Below are 11117 nucleotides of genomic sequence, written 5' to 3'. Positions count from 1 at the left end.
ATTTAGGTGGTAGTTTGGTTAATTGCTGATTAGAATAACTGATTTCATTTTTTTCAAATGAATTTCGAATGTAGGCCGCATTAGCACATCTGCCTCGGTGTACAGAGGTAATAGGTTCAATTTCGGGTCCTGGTCTTCCTGTGTGGAGTTTGCATGTTCTCCCTGTGCCACTGTGGGTTTTCTCCGGGTATTCCAATTTCCACTCACAGGTTAAGGGAACACTTGGATTCGACCCTTGGTGTGAGTGAGCGTGATTTTTTTTTTTTGTCTGTTTGTGGCCTGCGATTGGCTGGCAAACCGTTCAGGCCCAACGAGTTCCCGAAGTCAGCTGGGATAGGGCGTTGCAAGGCCGCGACCCGCGTGAGGATAAGCGGATTAGAAACTTGAGGGATGGATGCATGGATGGATGAATTTCGAATCCGAAAGGCTAATGAAAGATTAAAAACATAAACGAGAAGCTTATCACATACAAACATGAAAGAAAGACGGTATGAAATGAGGTTTTGGTGCTGCCACAAATAATAAGACAACCTGATTAATTGACTTGATTGGGGTGTCGTTAAGTTAATTAGACCTGAATATTTTTTTGTACATTTTTTTTTTTGTCTTCTTTTTTTAAACTTCTCATCAAAACGAGAACGCAATATGGCTACCGGGCATGTTCCCACTAAAATGTGACATCGTCATGTGGGTCACTCCTCAAGAAACTTCATTGGGTTCATGTTGGGCAATATTCACACAATGTTTACATGCGGTTACACTTATTTATCATTTGTGTAGTGATGCGAGTTGCTGGTGTTACCAGTGAAATGTCCAGCGGGGATCAGGGAACTTTTGTGGTGGCGCCACCTGGCGACAGACAGGCATCATCCGATCGAGGTCATGTGGGCCCGGGGGACTCAGTGGAACTTTCTCTGTCACTGTTGAGGGACAAAATATCTTTGAAGAATTTTTGTTCTCCTCCTTCTCTCAAGCCAATCTCTCTGTCTGGGCAGATTGCTTCTGTCTGCATTGTCGTTGGCGGTGATGCAAGTGGCGGCAAGCGGCCAACGCGGGAACGTAATGACTGAGGTGCACGTTTAAATAAAACATTTAAACGTGGCTGTTTTCATTGATTTCAACATTTGACTCCGTCTTTTCTTCAACACGTGAAAAAAGTCAGTAACTGCAGCAGGGAATGGAGGGGATAAAAAGGAAAGACTTATTGATTCCCAAAACGCCGGACCACATCGAAAAGCATCGGAGCGAGTCATCGGGATGATTGGGAAATGTTGGAACCTCCTTTTGGTCACTAGTTATGATGAACGAGGTGAGACCATGAGATGTCCTCAAACAAAATAGCGAGGAAAAGGTCTGGAGGAGAAACACAAGGCTAAACGCCTCGTCTTTAATATCGCCTCACTTTAATTACTGCACACACCAGCGCTCTCACTCTATAACTATGTGTGTGTGTGTGTATGTATGTGTATGTGTGTGTGTCAGGCTGATGCTGTTGCCATGACAACATGAGCCATGAGCGGAGACTCTTCTTCTCCACTGTTTGCTGTCTGACCAGCCTGAAAAACATTAAGAAAAGATCAATGTATCCGTTCCTTCCTTGTCTTTACATCAGAAACTACACACAGCAAATATTACTTTATCATCATAGGTAAGACAGAAATAGATAGATAGATAGATAGATAGATAGATAGATAGATAGATAGATAGATAGATAGATAGATAGATAGATAGATAGATAGATAGATAGATAGATAGATAGATAGATAGATAGATAGATAGATAGATAGATAGATAGATAGATAGATAGATAGATAGACAGACATAGATAGATAGACAGACATAGATAGATAGATAGATAGATAGATAGATAGATAGATAGATAGATAGATAGATAGATAGATAGATAGATAGATAGATAGATAGATAGATAGATAGATAGATAGATAGATAGATAGATAGATAGATAGATAGATAGATAGATAGACAGGTAGGTAGACAGATACATACATAAATAGATGGCTAGCCAGCCAGCCAGCTAGCTAGCTAGCTAGTTAGCTACATAGATAGTGTCAATCAAGTGCTGTCTCTGGAAAGTGGCACACTTGGATTCTTAGTCCACTGACAGGTAGTTTGTCCATTAAGTATACTGACTGATTGTGAGTATATTGATTGATAGTACACCGATTCAGTGATTCTAAGTATACGCTGATGGCTAGTACAGTGACTGACTGATAGTACACTGGCTGATTGTTTGTACACGGACTGATTGTTGCTACAGTGATGGTGCACGAACTGATTATTACTTCACTGATAGGTACACTAACTGATAATCAGTCCACTGACTGATTGTTTAATGACCGATACATGAGCTCAGTGTTGGTACAATAACACTTGGTAGAATGACGGATAGTACATTGGATCACAGTTACGCCACTAACTGTTAGTAAACTTGTGCATAAGTATACTGAGTCCGCTTGTCCCCAATGCAAGTGGACTGCAACAACGTCCGAAATTATGAACTCAGCAACAAACAAAAAGAAAACAGATGGTGGTATTATCAATGAATGAACAAATGAATAAAATATGGGTAAAGGGCAGTGAAAATATGCCAACTTGTGTTTGGCTCCTCATCAAAGTGAAAGAAATAAATTAGTGATAATATAACACCGTTTTTTTTTTTTAGCCATGAAAATTTTCTTTGATGCTTGTTTATTCACTTCTTGCGTGGATTCATTTGCATCTATTTACATGGATATGCGTCGGCTAAAATTATTCTTGTAGTTATCGCAGAACGTGACATCACTGATCCTCTTCATCATCAGCACCACTATCATCATCATCATCATCATGAAGCTTTGTGACTTCTCTCACTATCAATAACAAGCTAATCTTCTTGAAAAGTGAAGAGGGGAACTAGTCAAAAAGACCATCAGAGAATTAAAGTACACAGTCAACAATCATCATCATCATCATTAGTAGTATTTAGTGGTAGTAGTACAGCGATAGTTATGAATATCGCTTATTTATGATGTACATACTCCTTATTTAAATAAAACAAAAATCATCCAGTAGAATCCCACTTGTTTGAAATTAGCATAGCAGATAGAAGCATTCTTGAGCATGCGCATGCATGCGTGTGTGTGTGTGTGTGTGTGTGTGCCTGCGTGTGGGTGTTAGCATTAGCATGCATTGGAATTTGGCTAAACCTTCTTTGAGTCTCAGAAGTCTGTTTGTTTTAATGTAATGAGCTTGGTGCTGTTCATGATTGTCTCCGAAAGAGACACCACACACACACACACACACACACAATCACACAAATATTGGCCTATTAACACACGGATAGAGCTGTAATAATGTACATGCAAATAATGATGTTCATTGGAATGTGAAATCAATAATTGGTTTTGCAGTGATCATAATCGCTGAACAAAACAGAAAGATCAGAAACAATCTGGATGATTGACAGCATCGATTAATGAAGCTCCGCCTATTTTGTTTCTTTCCCACGGTGGACACAGAAAGATATCAGCTTATGAAATGACATCATGCCAATATCAAAATGATATCGCTTCGATATTGGCATACCAACCCAGTATCATCATTTCACCCATTTGTCATCATGTTACCACGCCATACTTTCCATGTTATCGAGCTATTGTCGTTGTAATTTCACTCCAATATCATTATATCAATCCAACATATCCTTGCTATTAAGCCAGCAACATTATGATATCATTCCAGTATCGTCATGATATGAGGCAAATATCATATTTGCATGTCAATATCATGATAATAATAGATGATATCACTATGGTATCATCTAAAGTAACTCCAGTATCACAATATCACTCCAACACCAGCACAACTAATTTGAATAATTTTGCATCACATTTGCTGGGTTATTGTTATGAATACAAATGTATTATATAACTATTTTTAAATAATGATTTTTTTTCCTCAAACCCCCACTGCCTGTCTCCAACTGGCTGTAGCTCCGCCTGCTGGGATGTCGTAGAAATCCCATCAGCATAATGATAGTTCTGTGGTTACCACGGCAACGCAGCAGCACCAAAACCGGAATGTGATATCTCTCATATTGGTCCAGCACTGAACCCTGATTGATGACACCCCATCACACACGTACACACACACACACACACATGCACAAGCACACACACACACATACATATTCTATATATGTGTGCTTGACCACGAGGGAGGTTCATTTGGTGCTTTCATGCTCCTGATGTTTTTTCATCGGTCTGATGGTTCCACTGGCCCTAATGGTTGAACCTCCATTGGTTCAAAAGGTCCTGATGGAGTGCCCATTGAAGTTTGTTTCACATGCTTACATCATGTCTGCATGTGGCATGTGAGCAGGCGAAGACGTGACTTTGTGCTTGGCGGAGGTCATAAGCTGTCAAGCTGCGTGGGTTAATTAGCGGGTTGGCAGCGCTAATGATCCAAAAACAGCCGTCACAACTTTTTCACACTGGAACGAACAAGCAGCAATGTTCATCTCTTCATCATCATCATCTTCATCCTTCACTAATTACAACGTCTCACTTTTGTGTGCGAACGTGCACGTGTGTTCATGCGTGTTCGGGTGGGGTGTGTGCATACGCATTTGTGCGAGTGTCTTACTGTGTCTGAATGTGTGTGTGTGTGTGTCCGTGAAGCCCCCCCCCCCCCCTCATTAAGAGTCATCACGCAACTAACCTTTGAACTCTTGACAAGGTGTGTGCTGGCATAGGACTGAACAAGTGGTTCTCAGAACATCATTTCCCTGGATCCGCTAACACATATGAAGATAATAATGCTCATGCTGCACCTTCACACTGGGATGTTAAAAGTAGAACATTAAACATATAATTGTACTTAAGCGTGTTGAATTGACCCAAATGGGAGTGCAAGTTGCCATAGCAACCATTTCCTCACCTGTCATTTGTGCGGTGGAGGCTGAGCAACCAATCAGAGAGCAGCCTTTGAGTATCAGGTGAAAGGGTGGGACTAAACACGCCTTTGTTGTCATGGATACATCTCCTGATGGACAGGTAATGTCACCAAACATTTTTTCCCCCCCAAAACTTTTGATGAGAATAAGCGTTCGATCAATCAGATAGCTCCAGGTTCCTGTTCTGGCTGCTCGGCTACTTCCTGCTTGGCAATCACACCTTGTTGTCGTGGCAACAGCCTGGTGAAATTCCTGAGCGCGATTTATTCCTGGTGACAGGCGTCTCGTTCGGTCCATTGCTTCACTGTGTCGAGACTTCGAGGCAAAGGTTAAAGTTAATGTGGGCAGGTAAAATACACAATGTCAACCGTGTGTGACGGTGTGAGTTTGCGTGTGTGTGGTTCATGTAAATGTTTGTCGGAGTGGTTGTAGGCTAATGTATGTGTGTGGCTGTGTGAGTTTGTGTGTGTGTGTGTGTATGTGTGCTTGTTTGTGGACATACATTATGTCAGTGTCTGGTTTTGAATGTGTTCAAGTGCGTGTACATCTACTCGTGTGTGTGTGCGCGTAGTCGTGGGTGTGTATGGTTTGTTTTCAAAAGCACGTTTTTGTGTGTGTGTGTGTGTGTTCCACTGTGTCTATTTTCACGTGCGTTCGTGCGGTTGTTTGTGCGCGTGTACGAGTGTTTGTATCCGTTTTTTGTGTCTGTACGGTTCTTTGTGTGTCGAGTATGTGTGTGTTTATCGTGTCTGTTTTTGTATCCTGAGGATAGAAAAGTTTCCCATGAGTCATCACGATTATGACACATTGCTATGCCTTTGTCACGTGACATCACTTGACAGGTGACACCTGTGGTTAGCGAGGAGTAATGAAAAGTGGTTCAATTTTGTCTGACACGAGCTGAGCACACGGATCTGATACGACTGACGGTGCTCATGCCTGATTGTACGCTTGTTCAACAGTGACATCTAGCGGTCATTTGGCGCAAGTACACGAGTCATTCAGTGGCCTTTCTTTAGAAAAAAAACCCACTTATTTTCTTCACTGCACATTCATTCTTAGGGGAAATCGAAATCTCTCATGCACAGTTGTATCTTAGCTACTTTTGGCTCAATCAGTTATTTAAAATTCTGTGTTATGACTAACTGCCACCGTGACATGTTTATTATACTCAGTATTTTTCCCAAGAGAGTGTAATTAACAGAGTAAAATAATTCAGTCCAGTATTTGTATGTTCATTGACTGGCGTCCTGTACAGGGTGATCCTCACCTCTTGTGTCAACTCAATTCTGACATTCATCCATCCATTAATCTGTTCATTAATGTTCATTAATCTCTGAACAACTTATCCTTATTAGGGTCACGGACGTGCAGGTGCCCATGTGACAAGATCGCTGGTCAGATAGGAGTCACGCATTGGTGCAACAATGGTTTAATTGACAACATACAGCGCATCACAATGTCAACCTTGAAAAAAAAACTTGAAAGCACACGTAAATACTGTGCTCCTTTATTTCTGAGCTTCAGGCCAGCTCGCCGCGACAGAGTGAACTGCTCCATCGAGTGGCACATTAAGGCACTTTAGGAAAAGGTGAAGCTACAAAAAGAGCAATTCTGTTTTTAAGACGATGTGTACACAAAAACTAAACAATCATAATAATTAGCATTAAAAAAAAACAAAGGTTGCAGCAGGATTCGAACATTCACTGGATGGTAGGATATAAATATGTTTGTTAAGGTAGAATACAATCACAGTTTTTAATACATCTTATTTTTCTCGGGATACATTATTGTCACTTTGGGAATTTTGAATTGCTATCAACAGGTAGGCAGGAAATGTTTGTCACCCTCCACTTCCCAAACATTCAAACTGTTATTTTTTTTGGCAAAATTTGACGCATGTGCAAACACTGAAACATTCCGTCATAAATAAAAGTTCATATTACTCATAAAAACAAGTTCCACGTTTTTTTCCCCTTCAAAAAAAAGTGTAAAACCAGCATAATACAAATGATTTGTATACAGCAGTGGCTAACAGCTAGCGTGTGTAATTACATTGAGTGACAACATGCTATGTGGCTAATGTTGTTACTTGAACGTGAGCTTGTAAGGACAGTCTTGTATTTCTTTTCAGATTCAAAAGGACATCCAATTGTCCTGCTAAGGAAACAAAAATAAATAAAAACTGCAGATATCCATGAACCTCGCACCTGCTTTTTCACAGCGAATCCTCCAAAATGCTCTGATATCACATTGTGATGCTCTGTCTATATTAAATGTTGAAGGCAAAAAAAAAAAATCATGGCAATTTTGTGTTGCCCATCTGTCTAAGGTACCGGCTTTTCATTTGATTTCAATTTGGGCGATTCCCCAAGTATGAGTTTAGGTAACGTGCGCTCCCAAAGTGGCTGTTTCAAATCAAAATGGCCCATCCACGGAGCAATACTGAGAGGATTTCCTGAAAATGTCTTCTTCAAATTGAAATGACTCACTTCCTGTTGAATTTCAGGTCTGGGTACTTCTTCCTTTTCTGTTTTGGCAGACCCAATTTTGTGTCCGTCACTGAAACTGGTGTCGAGGGCTGGTTTAGTTATTTATTCAAGTTTCCAATTGACACGACTGAGGGGATTGGCCTCAAAGTGTCTGCCCCAAACCAAAATGGGTGACTTCCTGTTCAATTTCAGGCATGGGTGCTTGAAACTTTTCCCATTTCTTCTGTTATGATAGACATGGCCACCAAATTTCATGGTGATCGGTGGGACTGTTGTCAGAGGCTGGATTTTCAAATTTGATCACTGGCTAAAATGACTTGAGGAAGGCTGCTTCACTCCAAAATGTCCCACTTCCTGTTCAATTTCTGTCATGGGTCCTTGAAATAGTTGATAGACATGTCCACCCATTTTTTTGTGGACATTATACTGATCAAACAGGTAGTGGGGGCTTATTTTTTCCCCCAAAGATTCCCACGAGCGCTACTTTGGGAGTTTTGTATTTGTGGAGTTATGTTGGGGACTCCTAAAATATATCTTATACTAATAGTATATACACGCAAATGATTTTGACATAAAAGTCAGTGAGAGCATGTGACTGGTCACAGAGCACAAGCAGGTCACATGATGCGAGCTGGCACACAAACATGACTGCGACTGAATATAAACGTCCAAGGTGTTGTTATTGTTAACAGTCTGTTGACTTGAGTGTGTATGTGCTTTCACGTGTTTTTGTGATCATCACTGTAATCATCATCGTTGTGTAAACTTTAACTCATTGGTGGTACGTACGTTGAAAGACTAGCACCGTGCACGCTGGCCCGCCTGTTGCCGTGACGGCAGCTTGCGTGTGCATGTAACCCGTAGGGAGGTAATCGTTGGCACACTAACACGTTATATTAGGCTAGTGTAAGTTAGCATACATACATGCTAACATTTCCTTAGCCTGGCGTGGCTGGTGGTGGTGGTTCAGCCTCTGATCTGTTTGCGAGGTTAGCATGCTTGATGCTAATGTATTTTTAGCCGAGCGTGGCGCGTGGCTGATTACGAAAAGTGGTTCTGTGTCGTGTCTGTTTGCAGTTTTAGCACACCAAGCGCTAATACTTCATTAGCTCGCTGTCGCGTAATACTGTGAATGATGAAAATGAATTCGGTTAAACATGAAATGCTAACACTTAGCATGCACCTCTTGGCATGCGAGGTTAGCATCCTAAATGCTAATACTTCTCCCGAGCGTCGCGTATTTGACAATGACTCTATAGGTGGTTCAGCAATCAGCATTGCATTTGTTTGCAATGTTAGCATTTTGAATGCTAACATCTCTTTAGCCGAGCAAGGCCGATGAGGCGGAAACAGTGCTTCAGCGTTAAATGAACTGAAAAATTCAATGAAAAAGGGACAGGCGGGTTGTTTTGGCATGCAGCAGGCAAAAAAGGGTGTTGCTCTCTATCATTATCGCCGTTTAAGAAAGCAAACAATAAAGCGATAGTTTCATCCAGCAGAACAAATGATGGGAAATTGAGTCACAAAGTTGACTAGCTATTGTTCGCACCTTTTGTTCTTGTCATGTAACATCGATGTGAAGGTGACACTGAATCACCGCCAACATTCCGATTTTTTTTTTTTTTTTTTAAACAAGATACTCCTCATCAGCTTCTCAGCTCCCAAGGCTCATCCAATCACGTTGACATGTTGGCAGGTCGCGAGGCAGAAAAGTGAGTTGGGTCCAGAGGCAGCCAATCATGTTTCTGGCCATTACACCGCAGCGCCTGCCCGCATGAAATTGAATCCATGTGACTACCGCGTTACTTTTTTCCCACACTTCAAGACATTATCATTATTAGCGCAATAGTGCAGTTTGCAGGATGATGCTAATAAGGGAGAGAAAAAAAAAACTTGCGCAATACAATGTCTCACCCACTATCAAGAGCAATCAGGTGACTCACTCCAAAAATTAGCATTCAAAATTCATTACAAATCATTACATACCAGTGTGGTGTGGTCCACAGGAAACACTATAAGATGTCCACAAGCTGACCGCCATCAGGAAGGTTGTGATGAAACCAAACACCTGATAACACAAACAAAACACATGCAAGACGAATGTAAAACATGACAACAAACCTGACGACGGCAAAAAGAGAAAACGCAAACAGAAAATGGCAGCGCATATGACAACAACACACACTATGATGCACAAATACGACAACTCACATATAGCAGTGTGGTACTTACAGAGGCTGCCACCAGGGCGGACACTCCTCCACTCTTCACCGCCGCCACGATGGAGCCGATGCAGATCAGCACCGTACCCACGGAGTAGTGGAAGAATTCCTAAAAGAAGATGGAGAAGGAGGAGAAGAAGGAGGAGGTGGAGGTGGACGTGTCGAAGGAAAAAGGAAGAGAAGGAGATGGAAGAAGAGTAGTGGAGGGAGGAAGGGGATTTGGAAGAGTAGGAGGCGGAGGGAGGAGAAAAAGGATGAGGAGAAGGAGGAGGAAGACGTGTAGAAGGTAGATGGAGGTAGAAGAAGAGAAGAATGAACAGGATGTGCTTTGTGAAGATAAGGTGAGGCGCCATGAGGGCGGCTTACGGTGAGCGGCCAATTGATGCAGCCCATCTTGGCCTGCAGCCGGCACAGGTGCATGAGGAAGAAGACCAGGAGCACCACCAAGAACCACACGGCCACCACCTCAAAGTACTGGAACGCCGCCCAGTTGGGCCAGCCCCGTGCACAGTGCACGCACAGGAAGGTGATCAGCAGCGCCACCTGTAGGCCATATTCAATCTTAATCACGGGATTAGGAGAAGTGCAGGGGATTGTCTAATCAATTGATTGTCATTCATTAATTATCGCCATGATGACTCATCTTGTGAAATTGAAAGGTTTTTTTTTCGTGGTGTATCAACTTTATAATTTAGTCTATACAGGACTCAAGCTCTCGGCTTCATTGTTTTTCTTCAAAACTGATCACAGGCCATTGTTTCGATTTCAAAACAATAGATTTTTTGCCGTTTTTTTCCCAAAACATTTAAAATGTCATAACTTTCTTAATTCCTCGTATATTGACAACATTTAAAAGTACTGTGTCCCTTTATTCCTGCCGTTTCCTATGACAATGGTCTTGCTTGGAAAAAAAAATCTTGTTAAATGATTATAATTATATAGCTGACGACAATTTCAGCATTGTGCACACAGTGTGTGTGTGTGTGTGTGTGTGTGTGCGCGCGCGTGTGTCACCACACCCACAGGATGTCACCTCGTGTCCGCACTGCCCCCCCCCCCAACACCCCTCCTTCCTCCTCCACCCCTGTTTACTTGATGCTCAGGTTGTTAGCACATCAGCTAAAAGCGTCATTTTGCCTGATGAGTGCAGTTGTTGGTGTGTAATTGTTGTTGTGCGGTGTCTGACCATCTGGGCCATCTTGAGCAGTCCCGGGATGGTTCGGATGTATCCCAGGTTGAAGACGCCGTCGGACGCGGAGGTCCTGCCGGTGCTGGTCGGGCTGACCGTGTGAGACATCTTAGCCTGCCTGCTAAAAGTAAACTAAGAAACTACTTGACCAGAAAAAAGAGAAAATAGAAATCCTGTTCGTTGGAAAGGCTTCAGTGCGGGAAGGCGCCAAAACACACGCCCAGTTTTGCGTGCACAATTGCCCACATCCGCTGACGTTT

General features: G+C 42.1%; 1 protein-coding gene across 1 annotated transcript; it reads right to left on the bottom strand.

Annotated features, from left to right (window-relative positions):
* Positions 1-6370: 6370 nt before the first annotated feature.
* Positions 6371-11109, bottom strand: cmtm7 (CKLF-like MARVEL transmembrane domain containing 7). The gene is made up of 5 exons (XM_052066544.1): positions 10855-11109; positions 10035-10211; positions 9679-9777; positions 9433-9514; positions 6371-9212 (listed from the first exon to the last, which is right to left on the bottom strand). Exons 1-5 carry the CDS (start codon positions 10963-10965, stop codon positions 9199-9201), a joined length of 483 nt encoding a protein of 160 aa, XP_051922504.1. The 5' UTR covers positions 10966-11109; the 3' UTR covers positions 6371-9198.
* Positions 11110-11117: the final 8 nt, after the last annotated feature.

Source organism: Hippocampus zosterae, chromosome 5 (genome assembly GCF_025434085.1).
Source record: "Hippocampus zosterae strain Florida chromosome 5, ASM2543408v3, whole genome shotgun sequence".
In the NCBI taxonomy this organism is placed as follows: Eukaryota; Metazoa; Chordata; class Actinopteri; order Syngnathiformes; family Syngnathidae; genus Hippocampus; species Hippocampus zosterae.
This window is presented reverse-complemented; position numbering and strand designations above follow the sequence as displayed.

Coding starts and splice junctions, on each gene's coding strand:
- cmtm7 (XM_052066544.1), bottom strand. CDS start 10,965: ATGTCTCACACGGTCAGCCCGACCAGCACCGGCAGGACCTCCGCGTCC. Junction 10,212..10,854: donor TGCTCAAGATGGCCCAGATG/GTCAGACACCGC, acceptor TATGGCCTACAG/GTGGCGCTGCTGATCACCTT. Junction 9,515..9,678: donor CCGCCCTGGTGGCAGCCTCT/GTAAGTACCACA, acceptor TTGTGTTATCAG/GTGTTTGGTTTCATCACAAC.